Source organism: Scyliorhinus canicula, chromosome 9, assembly GCF_902713615.1.
Source record: "Scyliorhinus canicula chromosome 9, sScyCan1.1, whole genome shotgun sequence".
NCBI lineage: Eukaryota > Metazoa > Chordata > Chondrichthyes > Carcharhiniformes > Scyliorhinidae > Scyliorhinus > Scyliorhinus canicula.
In genome coordinates, this window is record NC_052154.1 from 107,334,716 (window position 1) to 107,351,158 (window position 16,443).

The following is a 16,443-nucleotide window of genomic DNA, read 5'->3' on the forward strand; positions in this document are numbered from 1 at the left end:
ATGTTTACCACACAAATATAAATCCCATAAAACTACATTTACTTCCTGAACATTGTACTCTCCTAACCTATGGTGTGACCACCTCCCTGAATGTGCTATCCATGTAGTTCTCAGTCTTACAGATTTGTTGCAGTGACCCAGGCAGTTGCTCGAGTTCTGAAACCTTGAGTTCAAATTTCTGCAGCTGTCCATAATTCCTGCACATGACTGTTGAGGCCACAAGAAGCATCCATAACTTTCCATGTATTACAAGATGGGCATTCCATGTGGCTGAAGTGTCCTGCCATGCCGTACTTTTATCTTACAGACTATTTATTATCAGCACGGTGGTAGTGGTTAGCATTGCTGCCTCACAGCGGCAGAGACCCGGATTCAATTCCGTCCTCCCTTGACTGTCTGTGTGGAGTTTGCACTTTCTCAACGCGTCTGCGTGGGTTTCCTTGGGTGCTCTAGTTTGCTCCCACTGTCCAAACATGTGCAGGTGAGGTGGATTGGCCATATTAAATTTTCCGTCAGTGTCCAAAGGTTAGATGGAGTTACAGGCACAGGGCAGGTCAGTGGGCTTAGGTAGGGTACTCTTTCGGAGGATTGGTGCAGACTCCTTCCGATTCTATGATCCTAAACTGATGACTAGAAACCTGGGCCCTACTGCTCCTAATAAGCTTTACCACTGCTAATAAAAGTTACTATCATTAATAAAAATTTACAATTATGAATAAATTATCTGAGTTTTTAAAGAGAAATGAGAAAATACCCACTGGCCAATCATGTACCAGTTTCCCTGTGAGTTCAGATTTTGCATTTTTCTCAATACATGGCCAGTCCACAAACAAAGTCCCCCTGGCTTTCCACTCTGCCCCTTCATTCCTCCATGTGCCGTTTTAAGTCTAGCTGGCTCTGCTCACTGTTGTTTGAGTCACCCTGATTCTATTCACTTTCCTGCTCTTTCTCAGACATTTTGCACATTGCCTGGCTCCTCCCACTGTCTCAGTTTCTCCTGCTGTTTAAAGTCTCCCTGGCTTAATACTCTCTTTCGCTCCTCCTTGTAATGTTTTAAGTCTCTCTGAATCTGCTCACTTGCATTTGCTAAGGAAGAGGGTGCTGTTAAAATATTGAAACATGATAGCTTATTAAATATAGCAGGTGTAGATTATATCATCCCTCTAACCCATTCTGCCATTCAATATGATCATGACTTATCTTTTGCCTTGACTCAACTTGCAGGGTGGCGAGGTGTAAGTGTGATGGGGTTGGGTTTTGTTTCTCTTTGGCACAGGGTGCGTAAACTGGAGGGATCTCTTCCTGAGCTTGCAGCCATGATGACGGGGTTTATCTGGCACACATACACACAATGTGTGGGGCATACCCTGCTCCTGGTAAAGTTCCTGCTGTGGCGGAATAAGACATTTTCAGTGTTCATTAATTGACGACACAAGGCCCAAGAGTGGGGGACTCACTCAGCCCCTACTCTGCCACTCAATAGAGGTGGGTGGGAAAAGGCCAGAGCGATCACTTCTGCCAACCCCCTCTCAACGGGTGTGTAAAATACTGGTCAGAGACCACAATAAGGCTACATGGGTCAGGTCAGAGGCCTGTGGCAGGTCTGTCTGCGTGCACCATTACTGAGTGAAGATGATACTGTCCTCAACAGTTCACTTGAAGGTGCTTTATAATAATTTAATAAAAAGATGAAAGAGAATTTGTGATTTGCTTTGAAATCTCGAACAGTTGTCAATTGCAGTATTACATATTTCTAATGAATTGGAAACAGTGAAGACAGCTTAGCTTGGAAAACAGGCTGCACATGGCCAACTGGACTGGAGCGTGGGGACTTGTCCCTGAATACCACAGAAACAGCCATGTGTAGAACATATTGATCAACCCTGAGTGAGATTTACCAGTTAAATGATTTTCATGCAATAAATAGGTGGACAGATGGGATGCATGTATATACATATAGATGCAAACAGTTAGTCTCAGACTCACCTGCCATACTGCATGATAGAACCATAATCATATACTGTGCCCAGATTATTTGTGTTCAGCCGATTAAAATTATATTTTAGCGCTGTAAAAATAATACATATAGAATTAATTAAAATAAAACTGTTTGCATTGGTCTGTAAATGCCAACCTTAAAAACTGGCTAATGGAAAGCCAAAAAAAGGTTGGCAACAGCTTAAAACAGTTAATACACTAAAAACAGTGCCAGCTATTGGCCTGTTTACAGATGAAGATAAGTACTAGAATTGCAATGCAAAAGTCATGACTGAATCTATTTGCAACTGTCTTCAGTTGGAAATGTTGATTAGATGATTTATCTCACCAGAGCTCTGCAACAGCAGTTGCCAGTCTCCAAAACATTCTTTGCAAGTGATATTGAGAAATGGCGGAAGGCATTAGATAATCAAAAAGCCATGGGCTCCGACAAAATCCCACAAATCGTGCTGATGACCTGTGCTCCAGACTTAGCCACATCTTTAGTCAATTTGTTTCTGTCGAGCTACAACACTACATCTAGCAATCAGAAAAAAATTCTATGGGCTGGATTGCCCACTGCCTGCCACCAGTAGCGGAGTTCACAGCCAGCTGCTGGATTGTTTAATCTTATTTCTTTTCATGCTGGAGTGGACTTCAAGTAGTCAGCTGTGAAACTAGGTTTAATAGCTTGAGGAAGTCAGTGGAAAGAGAACAAAGGTTTATTTAACTATGTACAATATTCTGCTCAAGGCAGCATCTTGCTCCCATCAGATTCCTTGCTGGGAGATCTAACCATGCCAGACCCTGCTTTGCACCGGCTTTTAGGTTTTCAGAACAAGCTCCAGCTGGTGGCCTTTTGCCCCTATCTGGGAAACCCGTGCCCCATGGGTCCTGTGGGGAGATTAATAATTGTTTCCCCATGATCCTTGTTGGGGCTGTATCACACCTCCCCCACAAAGTCCTAAAGTCCCCCTTCAGCCGTCAATGGTGGGGGTGTTCTGTGCCGCTTTGCACACCTGTGGCAGATCTGGGTCAGACGGAGTGCATTGGTTTGCTAACTGTCATTTCCTGGCCGACATACAACGAGTTATTGCCGGGACCTCAGTCCCAGACATGATGCCATCTGCTTGGCGTCCATCTCTGATCTGGAGGCATTCTCTTCCGACTGGACTGGACATTGTGACCCATGTAGTGATCTGCATATATGTATGTATACACGCATTAATGTATAGACATAACAGCTAAATAATCACTAGATCACAGCATTAGAAAGGGGGATAAAAGACAGACTCAAGCTGAATTCCCGCCCCTTTATGTCTACAGTGACTTGTGACCAGAGAGAGATAGCTCAAATTGCAGGTGTAGTTAGTCATAGTTAATTCCTATTCAATTTTGTTTATCTAGTATGAGTACTGGAGAGAGAACAAACTCACAGTTTATTTGTTAAAGTTACTCAATAAATTATTTGCTTTAATTGGGCAGCATGGTAGCACTGGGCAGCACAGTAACATAGTGGTTAGCACAATTGCTTCACAGCTCCAGGGTCCCAGGTTCAATTCCCGGCTTGGGTCACTGTCTGTACGGAGTCTGCACGTTCTCCCCGTGTGTGCGTGGGTTCCCTCCGGGTGCCCCGGTTTCCTCCCACAGTCCAAAGATGTGCAGGTTAGGTGGATTGGCCATGCTAAATTGTCCTTCATGTCCAAAATTGCCCTTAGTGTTGGGTGGGGTTACTGGGTTATGGGGGTAGGGTGCAGTTGTGGGCTTGGGTGGGGGGCTTTTTCCAAGAGCCTGTGCAGACTCGATGGGCCGAATTGCCTCTTTCAGCACTGTAAATTCTATGAATAATTAGAAGACTACGAGTGTTAATCAACATCGAGTAAGAGATCATCTTGGTAAGAAGTAAATGAGTAACATATATTACACAAGGTAATATAAAATGGTACCAGGGTATTGACTTCAAGAAAGCTTACGAGATAGATTAGATAAGAATTAGCAAGAAAAAAAAAATTGCACCGACTATTCGACTTTGGAAGGCTTTGCAGCATTCGGATCCCTCGAAGAACAATTGACTCGATGGACCACGTTCAAGCTCCACGTGAATGAAAATCTACTGGTAACCTGAACTCAAATTGGAAACTTTTCAGACAGCAATTCCAAATTTGTCTAGAGGCACATGATTTGACCACCGCTTCTGAAGGTAGAAAAATAGCACTGCTTTTATCCATGGTAGGACAGCGGGCTATTGAAATATGCACCTCTTTCAATTTGGCCTATTGTACTCGCTGCTCCCAATGTGTTCTCCTCCAAAACGGAGAGACCAAATGTGGACTGAGTGATCGCTTTGCTGAGCATCTTCGGTCTGTGCACTTTCAGGACCCTGACCTTCCCATTGCTTGCCATTTTAACACAAGACCCTACTCCCATGCCCACATGTCTGTCCTTGGTCTGCTGCAATGTTCAAGTGAAGCTCAACGCAATCTGGAGGAACAGCATCTCATCTTCTGGTTAGGCACGCTACAGCCTTTTGGTCTCAACATCGAATTCAACAACTTCAGATGATTAGCTCTACCGCACCTCGACCCCTTTGTTTTCATTCCATTCCATTTTAACTATCTTTTACCTTTTATTTCTTTCTTGTCCTACTTGATATATATATATGTTCCCCTCCACTCTTTCCCACATTTCCCACATTCTCACAAAAGCGAGCACTTTTCCAGGAGACACATCCAGAGTGAGACTCATACAGAGTGGGAGATTTAAACTTGGTAATTTGGTGCAGTGAGGTAATTCGGTGCAGAGTGTGAGGAGGTGCTTTTTAACCCTGGTAAGTGACTGGTAAGTAGTCTCTCTTTTTCTTTTCATTGTCTAATTTATTTATTTTTATTTTGAAATTCTAGTTGTTTAAGTTTACCAAGGGTTTAAGACATGGCAGGAGATCCCAGACCCGTGTCATGCTCCTCGTGTGCGATGTGGGAGCTCGGGGACACGTCCACTGTCCCTGGCTCCTTCGCGTGCAAGAAGTGTGTTCAGTTGCAGCTCTTGTTAGACCGCTTGACGGCTCTGGAGCTGCGGATGGACTCACTTTGGAGCATCTGCGATGCTGAGGAGGTCGTGGATAGCACGTTTAGCGAGTTGGTCACACCGCAGGTGAAGGTTACTGAGGGAGATAGAAAATGGGTGACCAAAAGAAAGAGCAAGAGTAGGAAGGCAGTGCAGGTGTCCCCTGCGGTCATCTCCCTGCAAAACAGATATACCTCTTTGGATACTGTTGAGGGAGATGGCTCACCAGGGGAAGGCAGCAGCAGCCAGGTTCATGGCACCGTGGCTGGCTCTGCTGCACAGCAGGGCAGGAAGAAAAATGGCAGGGCTATAGTGATAGGGGACTCGATCGTAAGGGGAATAGACAGGCGGTTCTGTGGACGCAATCGAGACTCCAGGATGGTATGTTGCCTCCCTGGTGCAAGGGTCAAGGATGTCTCAGAGCGGCTGCAGGACATTCTGGGGGGGAGGGTGAACAGCCAGCTGTCGTGGTGCACATAGGCACCAACGATATAGGTAAAAAACGGGATGAGGTCCTACAAGCGGAATTCAGGGAGTTAGGAGTTAAACTAAAAAGTAGGACCTCAAAGGTAGTAATCTCAGGATTGCTACCAGTGCCATGAGCTAGTCAGAGTAGGAATGTCAGGATAGATAGGATGAATGCGTGGCTCGAGAGATGGTGCAAGAGGGAGGGATTCAAATTCCTGGGGCATTGGGACCGCTTCTGGGGGAGGTGGGACCAGTACAAACCGGACGGTCTGCACTTGGGCAGGACTGGAACCGATGTCCTAGGGGGGGTGTTTTCTAGAGCTGTTGGGGAGGGTTTAAACTAATGTGGCAGGGGGATGGGAACCAATGCTGGAAGTTGGAAGGTAGTAAAACAGGGACAGAAACAAAAGGAAGTAAGGGGAAAAGTGCAAGGCAGAGAAGACATAGTCAGAAATCCATAAGGGCGATAGTACAAGGTACAGTGACCGAGGGGAACACAGTGAATAGGCCCAGTAATAACAAAAGGAATAAAACTGGAGATGTTAAGATTCAAAACAGAGGTAAAAAAACCAACATAAGTGTACTTTACCTGAATGCTCGTAGTATTCGGAATAAAGTAAATGAGTTGGTGGCACAAATCATCGTAAATGACTATGATTTAGTGGCCATTACTGAAACATGGTTAAAGGATGGTCACGACTGGGAGTTAAATATCCGAGGGTATCAAACTATTCGGAAGGACAGAGTGGATGGTAAGGGAGGTGGTGTTGCTCTGTTATTTAAGGATGACATCCGGGCAATAGTAAGGGATGACATCGGTGCTATGGAGGATAAGGTTGAATCCATTTGGGTGGAAATCAGGAATAGTAAGGCGAAAAAGTCACTGATAGGAGTAGTCTATCGGCCACCAAATAGTAACGAGATGGTGGGGCAGGCAATAAACAAAGAAATAACTGATGCATGTAGAAATGGTACAGCAGTTATCATGGGGGATTTTAATCTACATGTCGATTGGTTTAACCAGGTCGGCCAAGTCAACCTTGAGGAGGAGTTTATAGAATGTATCCGCTATAGTTTCCTAGAACAGTATGTAATGGAACCTACGAGGGAACAAGCGGACCTAGATCTTGTCCTGTCTAATGAGACAGGATTGATTCATGATCTCATAGTTAGGGATCCTCTCAGAAGGAGCGATCACAATATGGTGGAATTTAAAATACAGATGGAGGGTGAGAAAGTAAAATCAAATACTAGTGTTTTGTGTTTAAACAAAGGAGATTACAAGGGGATGAGAGAAGAACTAGCTAAGGTAGACTGGGAGCTAAGACTTTATGGTGGAACAGTTGAGGAACAGTGGAGAACCTTCCAAGCGATTTTTCACAGTGCTCAGCAAAGGTTTATACCAACAAAAAGGAAGGACGGAAGAAAGAGGGAAAATCGACCGTGGATATCTAAGGAAATAAGGGAGAGTATCAAATTGAAGGAAAAAGCATATAAAGTGGCAAAGATTGCTGGGAGATTAGAGGACTGGGAAATCTTTAGGGGGCAACAGAAGGCTACTAAAAAAGCTATAAAGAAGAGTAAGATAGAGTATGAGAGTAAACTTGCTCAGAATATAAAAACAGACAGTAAAAGTTTTTACAAATATATAAGACAAAAAAGAGTGGCTAAGGTAAATATTGGTCCTTTAGAGGATGAGAAGGGAGTTTTAATAATGGGAAATGAGGAAATGGCTGAGGAACTGAACAGGTTTTTTGGGTCGGTCTTCACAGTGGAAGACACAAATAACATGCCAGCGACTGATAGAAATGAGGCTATGACAGGTGAGGACCTTGAGAGGATTGTTATCACTAAGGAGGGAGTGATGGGCAAGCTAATGGGGCTAAAGGTAGACAAGTCTCCTGGCCCTGATGGAATGCATCCCAGAGTGCTAGGGAAATTGCAGATGCACTAGTGATAATTTACCGAAATTCACTAGACTCTGGGGTGGTCCCGGTGGATTGGAAATTAGCAAACGTGATGCCACTGTTTAAAAAAGGAGGTAGGCAGAAAGCAGGAAATTATAGGCCAGTGAGTTTAACTTCGGTAATAGGGAAGATGCTGGAATCTATCATCAAGGAAGAAATTGCGAGGCATCTGGATAGAAATTGTCCCATTGGACAGACGCAGCATGGGTTCGTAAAAGGCAGGTCATGCCTAACTAATTTAGTGGAATTTTTTGAGGACATTACCAGTGCAGTAGATAACGGGGAGCCGATGGATGTGGTATATCTGGATTTCCAGAAAGCCTTTGACAAGGTGCCACACAAAAGGTTGCTGCATAAGATAAAGATGCATGGCATTAAGGGTAAAGTAGTAGCATGGATAGAGGATTGGTTAATTAATAGAAAGCAAAGAGTTGGGATAAATGGGTGTTTCTCTGGTTGGCAATCAGTAGCTAGTGGTGTCCCTCAGGGATCCGTGTTGGGCCCACAATTGTTCACAATTTACATTGATGATTTGGAGTTGGGGGACCAAGGGCAATGTGTCCAAGTTTGCAGATGACACTAAGATGAGTGGTAAAGCGAAAAGTGCAGAGGATACTGGAAGTCTGCAGAGGGATTTGGATAGGTTAAGTGAATGGGCTCGGGTCTGGCAGATGGAATACAATGTTGACAAATGTGAGGTTATCCATTTTGGTAGGAATAACAGCAAACGGGATTATTATTTAAACGATAAAATATTAAAGCATGCCGCTGTTCAGAGAGACTTGGGTGTGCTAGTGCATGAGTCACAGAAGGTTGGTTTACAAGTGCAACAGGTGATTAAGAAGGCAAATGGAATTTTGTCCTTCATTGCTAGAGGGATGGAGTTTAAGACTAGGGAGGTTATGTTGCAATTGTATAAGGTGTTAGTGCGGCCACACCTGGAGTATTGTGTTCAGTTTTGGTCTCCTTACTTGAGAAAGGACGTACTGGCGCTGGAGGGTGTGCAGAGGAGATTCACTAGGTTAATCCCAGATCTGAAGGGGTTGGATTATGAGGAGAGGTTGAGTAGACTGGGACTGTACTCGTTGGAATTTAGAAGGATGAGGGGGGATCTTATAGAAACATTTAAAATTATGAAGGGAATAGATAGGATAGATGCGGGCAGGTTGTTTCCACTGGCGGGTGACAGCAGAACTAGGGGGCATAGCCTCAAAATAAGGGGAAGTAGATTTAGGACTGAGTTTAGGAGGAACTTCTTCACCCAAAGGGTTGTGAATCTATGGAATTCCTTGCCCAGTGAAGCAGTTGAGGCTCCTTCATTACATGTTTTTAAGGTAAAGATAGATAGTTTTTTGAAGAATAAAGGGATTAAGTGTTATGGTGTTCGGGCCGGAAAGTGGAGCTGAGTCCACAAAAGATCAGCCATGATCTAATTGAATGGCGGAGCAGGCTCGAGGGGCCAGATGGCCTACTCCTGCTCCTAGTTCTTATGTTCTTATGTTCTTATCCTCATTTCCTGACCTTTTCTCCTCTTTGCTTTCCCTTCTCCACTTTATCTCATTTTACCTCTTTCCCACCCATGTCCCCCCTCCCCCTACATCTACATCCGGAACAGCTTACCCTCTGACTTTAGTTTCTCTGCTGTTTGGCCTTTCACACCTTTTATTCTCTTTGGGGACTGCCATTAGCACTCTTTTCCCTTGGTTTCTGTGGCAATGACTCATTTTTAATTCCTTCAACCTACAGTGTAAATACCTCACACTTTCTATGCCTTTCAGCTTTTTGACAAAGGGTCACCAGGCCTTGAAACGTTAGTTCCTTTGCCTCCTTACAGATGCTGCCAGACCTGCTGAGATTTTCCATCATTTTCTTTTTTGGTTTCAGATTCCAGCATCTGCAGTAATTTTCTTTTATTTTAACGAGGTCGCCTCAACTGCTTCACTGAACAGGAAATTCCACAGATTCAAGACGCTTTGGGTGAAAAAGTTCCTCCTCAACTCAGTCCTAAATCTGCTCCCCCTTATTTTGAGGCAATGCCCCCTAATTCTAGTTTCACCCGCCAGTGGAAACAATCTCTCTGCTTCTATCCTATCTAATCCCTTCATAATTTTACATGTTTGTATAAGAACCCCCTCATTCTTCTAAATTCTAATGAGTATAGTCCCAGTCTATTTCGTCTCTCCTCATAAGTTAATTCTCTCCACTCCAGAATCAATCAAGTGAATCTCCTTTGCACACCCTCCAGTGTGAGGTCTCAAGTAAGGAGAACAAAACTGTGCACAGTACTCCAGGTGCTGGCCGCACCAGTACCCTATATAGCTGCAACATAACTTCCCTGCTTTTAATCTCCATCCCTCCAGCAATGAAGCACAAACTTCCATTTGCCTTCTTAATTACCTGCTGCACCTGCAAACCAACGTTTTGTGATTTATGCACAAGTACATCCAGGCCCCTCTGCACAACAGCATGCTGCAATATTTAACCATTTAAATAATAGTCCATTTTGCTGTTATTCCTACTAAAATGGATGACCTCACATTTATCAAGATTGAACTCCATCTGCCAGACTGTTACTCACTCACTTGAATTATCTATATCCCTCTGCAGACTTTCAGTGTCTTCTGTACATTTCTACCACTCATCTTAGCGTCCACTGCAAAATTTGACATATTACACTTGGTCCCCAACTCAATGTCATCTCTCACTACTGCCCGGTTGTCATCCTCAAATATCAGTACTACACCACCTTCCTTACTTTTTTGCCCATCTTTCCGAATAGTCTGATACCCCTGGATATTTAATTCCCAGTCTTGAACATCATGCAAACATGTCTCTGTAAATGGCCACTAAATTATACTCATTTGCAATGATTTGCGCCATAAACTCATTTATTTTGTTACAAATTCTATGTGCATTCAGGTAAAGTGACTTTATGCTAGTTTTAATACCTTCTTCTTGAATACTAACACCTCCATTAATAACATCTCATGAGTTCTTCTTCCCGTTATCTTTTTTCATAACTTTCAATGCAGTTGAACCCATCTTCCCATGTGCTAATCTGCTTCTTTGCTTCACATTAACCATTTTACTTCCCGTAGTGTTACCCTTCCTTTTCCCCCACTTGCTAGTTTAAAATCCTTGAGACCATCCTATTTATTCTTTTCAGGAGAGCACTGGTCCCAGATTGGTTCTGATGGAGACGGTCCCAACGGTACAGATCCCTCTGTTCCAACACTGATGCCATTGTCCCATGAAATGGAACCCCACCTTCCAGCACCACTCCTTTAGCCAAATTTCTGCTTCCCTAATTTTCTCATCCCTATGCCAATCCGCATGTGGCTTGGGTAGTGATCCAGAGATTGTGACTCTTGAGGACCTGTTTTTGAACTTAGTTCCTAGTGCCTAATAATCCTCCAACAGGTTCTCTTTCCTATTATCCCCGACGTTATTTGTCCCAACGTGAACCACTGCAACTGGATGCTCTTCCTCCCACTACAATATCCTTTCAAGCCAGTCAGAGACGTCCCTCAATCTGGCACCAGGCATGCAATATACCATGCAGGACTCTCGATCCTGCTTACAAAGGATGCTAACTATCGCCGAATGATAGAATCCCCTACAATGCCACTTGTCTTTTTGCTTCCCCCCCCCCCCCACCACCTCCGCTTGAATGGTCTCCTGTACCATGGTGCAGTGGTTGGCTAGCTCATCCTCCCTAAAGCCTTTTTCCTCATCCATACAGGGAACAAGAATCTTGGGCGCGATTCTCCCAATGTGAGAGTAAGTGCCGACGTGGAGTGAAAACCGGAGTGTTTCACTACGCCATCAGAGGCCGCTCCTTGCCCCCTATTCTCCCACCCCCAGGGGTCTAGGAGCAGCGCCGCGTCAATTTCGCGTGCCGGGCCTTGGCGCCCACGTCAAAGCAGTGCCGCATAAATAACGCGGCCGGCGGTGCTTAAATGACGTCACCCGCACATGCGCGGTTGCCGCCCTCCCCGCGGGCATGACATGTCGGAGTGATCTTGCGGGGCAGCGGAGAAAAAGAGCACGTCTTTTAGAGACGCCGGCCCGCCGATCGGTGGCCCACCGATTGTGGGCCAGACCCCTCCTGAGCACCCCCCTAGTGCTCGATCCTCCCTCCCCCCCCCCCCCCCCCCCCCACAGCCGCACACACAGCGTTCGCGCGCTTTTCGTGCCAGCAGCGACGAAGTGTGCTTGGAGCCGGCGTGAACCAGTCGGATTGGGCAGGCCGCTCGGCCCGTCCGGGCCGGAGAATCTCCGCTCGACCGTTAGAAACGGCGAGCGGCGATTCTCCGAGTGGCCTGTCGTAAAACTCGGCGCGCCGTTTTGGGGGGGTGGGAAGAAATGCGTGCGGGTGCCAGGGCGGCGTGGCGGGCATCGCCCGGCACTCCCGCGATTCTCGCATCCGGCATGGGGGTCAGAGAATCGCGCCTCTCATACCTGTTGGACAAGACCAAGAGCTGAGGCTCCTCCTTTCCTGAATTCAGGATCCTGCTACCTGCCTCACTTGCAGTTACATCCTGCTGTCCCTGACCGCTGACTGACTTTGACGTACTTAATCAATGGGGTGTGACCGCCTCCTGATACAAAGCGTCCAGGTAACTCTCCCCTCCCGGATGTACCGCAGTGTTTGAAGCTCAGACTCCAACTCAGCAGCTCTGAGCCAAAGTTCTTCGAGCAACCAATACTTGCTGCAGATGTGGTCACTGCAGCTCGCAATGAGGTCTGCCAGCTCCCATATCATGCAGCTGCAGCACATCACCCGCCCAGCCATCTCTACTTAGTTAGTTCTTTTCTGAATTCGTTTTGTACTGTTCTATTTCAAATTTAGCACAGTTTTCTTACCAGCCACTCAGGTCACAGTTTTCCTGTAACTTCATCTTTTCAGTTCTTTTCAGCTCAGTGGAATCCCCGAGGTTGCTGACTGCATATACTTTATACTCATCATTCCACCCTCCGAGACTGCTCCCTGGAAACAAGGCCGTGAATCCCCAAGGTAAGTTACTTTATACTCACCGCTCTGCCCTCTGAGACTGCACTCTGGGAAACTTTCAAAGAAGCCCATTCTCCAGTCCTCCCTTCCTTTTGTGCAGCCCTTTCCTTCCATCTCGCAAACTCCGCACCAGAAGTCAGCCTCAAATGCACTGATGTTTTTAGGCTTGCCTGTGACCTTCTAACCCCCCCCCCCCCCCCCCCCCCCCCACCTTCCTATTTCCTTCTCCTCTTGATATGCTATTGTATTATAATAGCATTCATGACATTGAATGGCAGAAAATGCAGTCCGCAACAAATGGGGGGATGGGGGGGGGGGGGGGGGGGGAGGAGAGATGGGGGGGGGAGGAGAGATGGGAGGGGGGGAGGGGTGATAGGGAGAGATGTGGAGGGGGTGGAGAACACATCCTGCAGTGATGGGCCTAATGCATACTCGTGATACTATGCTCTCACAGTGCCAAATCCACCCGATGAGTCCAGAAGCAGAGATTTCCAGCCTCTGTCTGTCTCTTGTATAACTATTCAACTGCAGTTCCATCCATCTACCCGAGCTGCTCACTCACCAGGCATCTCCCAAGTGCGGCACGGTGGCACAATGGTTAGCACTGCTGCCTCACAGCGCCAGGGGCACAGGTTCAACTGCAGCTTCAGATGACTGTCTGCATGGAGTTTGTACGTTCACCCCGTGTCTGCATGGGTTTTTTCCTGGTGTTCTGGTTTCCTCCCACAGTCCAAAGATGTGCAGGTTAGGTGGATTGGTCTGCTAAATTTCCCATAGTGTCCAAAGGGTGGGCTTATGGGGTAACAGGGATAGGGTGGGGCAGTGAGCCTAGTTCAGGTGCTCTTTCAGAAGTTCGGTGCAGACTGGATGGGGCAAATGGCCTCCTTCTGCACTGTAGGGACTCTATAATTCTCAATGTAACTCCAACAACACTCAAGAAGCTGGACTCCATCCAGGACAAAGCAGCCTGTCTGACTGGTACCACATTCAACAAACTCCCTCCATCACCTACACACCACGGTAGCAGTGTGTGCAAGCTTTTAGATGTACTGCGGCTAATCACCTGTAGGGCTGCACGGTAGCACAGAGGTTAGCACAGTTGCTTCACAGCTCCAGGGTCCCAGGTTCGATTCCCTGCTTGCATTACTGTCTATGCGGAGTTTGCACCACTGCGAGTCAACGTGACCTAACATCAACACCATTCCACCTACCCCTGCCAACCTACCTACCCTACCCAGTTGGTACATATTCCCCCCTTCAGCCTTCTACCCTTCCACCTACCATCCTACCAAATGGCATCCTACACAGTCTATCGTATTTCCAGCATACTACTCTGCCACTCAACCACTTATCGGTCCCCGGAAAGTCTCCACAAATCGCGTGTGCACAGTCTACGCGCTGAAGGGTAGGGGGCCATTGACAGAGCCCCTCCCCCTGCGATTCACCGAAGAAAACTGGCTGAGTTCCTGCCAGCATGGTTCTAACCATGTTTGCCTGTCGGGGGGAGGGGATTCTTCACTCTTGGGAGGGGGGGGGGGGGGGGGGGCCTCAGGGACAGCCAGGCTAGCAATCAGGGCCACCGATCCGCGGGCGTGCGCAATCCGGGGGGGGCCTATATCTTCAGGGCCGCTCTGCGGTGCGAGTCCGCCATGTCGCGCGGGGTGACCACCAAAGGCTGCCGCCATGCGCATGCGTGGATTCCTGATCAGAAGTGCAAGGCCCCGTATCGGCAAGCAGAGCTACATGGAGCACTCGGGATCCTGCTAGCCCTCTTCAGGTAGGAGAATCACTGGAAAATCCAGAGTGAAACACTTGCGTTTTGACTCTGGAGTGGGATATAGCCCCATTATTGGAGAATCCTGCCTGGGCTTTTTCTGACCCGATCCCTGTATAAGACTCTGGCGGTTTTATCACAAATGCTCCCATTTTAAGCTAACATTTCGGGCTCTTCCCAGCCCTTCAGACACTGAGCTAAAAGGTGACAGAACTGATGAGTGACTGTTTGTTTTCTTACTCCAGACGCCTTCCACAAACCTGAGTGCTGTCCAACTCCTACCTTGGAGGGCCTTCACAGAACTGCTTGGTGGTTTTATAGATCACCTGGCTGAGAGAAAAAGAGCTGAAGGGAGAAGCCTTCTCAGAATTGGAGACAAAATGGAACTCTCCAGGAGACCCACATTCTTTCCTGCAAGTTTCTGACTGACTTCATCGACCATAGGCAACAATTGGAGAAGGCTGAACATTCCATATACTCCGCTTGGCTGGTTACCAGGTCTATCAAACAACAACACAGGTTCTGCCACAGAACCTAAAGGGAACGTCGTGGCCTGGTCCAATAGGGCTGGGGTGCTCCTGCTCTGCCTAAAATCTGTCGCTTAACAGAAATCCCAAATGGTACAGTAAGGTTGTAGCAGCTAACCAGAAGACATAAAGGGGAATGCAAGGAAGATAAAAGGTTTTACAACAATATCCTAGCACCTAAGACATGAGAAAAATCATAAATTGTTTAAATTAAACCTTACCTGTCTGCTCATTAAAAAGGTGGAACTTGCTGCTCCAGATCACATGATTCACAAGTTTCAGTTTCTGGAAACAGTTTCTGGAAATTTCTAACAGCAGTTACAGGACAAAAGCTCAACTCTCATCCTTGTGCAATCTCACACTCCTCATCATGAGGACACATTTTAACCAACAAGGCCAGCAGATGATCAATCTCCCCAACTTGGTCCAACAGGGTAGGGAGCATCATTGAAACTCATTAAACATGCAAAGTCATCTACCTCCAAAGGTGAATAATGGATTTTGATCAATGAATGAATGTAATAGAAATTTCAGATATATTGTATTACAGATATTTTGTGCAGTCCTGGTTAAAATCCTGGGTTAGTGTGTGTCTGATTGCTGCAGTCGTATTTTAAAACAATCGCGGGTTATTGGATGGCGCTAAGGTATCAGGTATTTTGCAGGAAAGCCGAGTTTCAGTGGAATTTTAGATGAAGCTGTGGACATAAGTCAGGATTTTACACCCACTGCAGTTCAGTTAAAAGCTATGTCTACAGACAGATTAGCAGTTTGGCTGGACAGGTAAATAAACCAGTTGAAGCAGCTACTGAAGAAATACAGCTAAAGTCTCTGCATGGTTCTGACAGGAGTCAAATCTTTTCATTAAAGCTACGTCAAAATATCTTTCTTTCTCAAAATAGAGTATTCAGACATTTCAGTAAAACAGGCATTCCTGAGTGCTAATGGTATTTAAAGTGTACAAAACAGCATAAGCACCTGCATAAGCAGCAAGTCATAGACAGAGCTAAGCAATTCCACAATGAAAACATCAGATCTAAGCTCTGCAGTCCTGCCACATCCAGCCGTGAATTGTGGTGGACAATTATTTTTTTTTAAAATAATTTTTATTGAAAAATGTTGAATTTATACAACACACCATAGTAAAATACCAAAAATAACAATAATATTAACAATCATAAACATTCGCCCCACCCCCATGCACAACACAGCATTTTAACAACAACGCAAATTAACACAATATAAAGTTACAGAATAGAAACTACAATAAGGAACACCCCCCCCCCCCCCCCCCCCCCCCCACCGGTTGCTGCTGCTATTGACCAAGATACCTATCTTTGCGCCAGGAAGTCCAGAAAAGGCTGCCATCGTTTATAGAACCCTTGTATTGATCCTCTCAGGGCAAATTTGACCCTTTCCAGCTTTATAAATCCCGCCATGTCACTGATCCAGGTCTCCACACTTGGGGGCCTTGCATCCTTCCACTGTAGAAGAATCCTTCGACGGGCTACTAGGGACACAAAGGCCAGGACACCGGCCTCTTTTGCCTCCTGCACTCCCGGCTCTACCGCAACTCCAAAAACCGCGAGTCCCCACCCTGGTTTGACCCTGGATCCAACCACCCTCGACACCGTCCCCGCCACCCCCTTCCAG

General features: G+C 46.3%; 1 protein-coding gene and 1 long non-coding RNA gene across 2 annotated transcripts in view; one reads left to right on the forward strand and one right to left on the reverse strand.

Annotated features, from left to right (window-relative positions):
- LOC119971595 (low choriolytic enzyme-like) overlaps nucleotides 1-16,443 on the reverse strand; it is a 312,743-nt gene that overhangs the window by 116,840 nt on the left and 179,460 nt on the right. Inside the window, exon 8 of the mRNA XM_038807374.1 lies at nucleotides 1,987-2,068. Coding sequence (XP_038663302.1) covers nucleotides 1,987-2,068 — 82 coding nt within the window. The remainder of the gene's footprint in view (nucleotides 1-1,986; nucleotides 2,069-16,443) is intronic.
- LOC119971597 lies at nucleotides 14,151-15,673 on the forward strand. The gene is made up of 2 exons (XR_005461871.1): nucleotides 14,151-14,266; nucleotides 14,509-15,673. It is a non-coding gene; the product is annotated as an uncharacterized LOC119971597 (long non-coding RNA).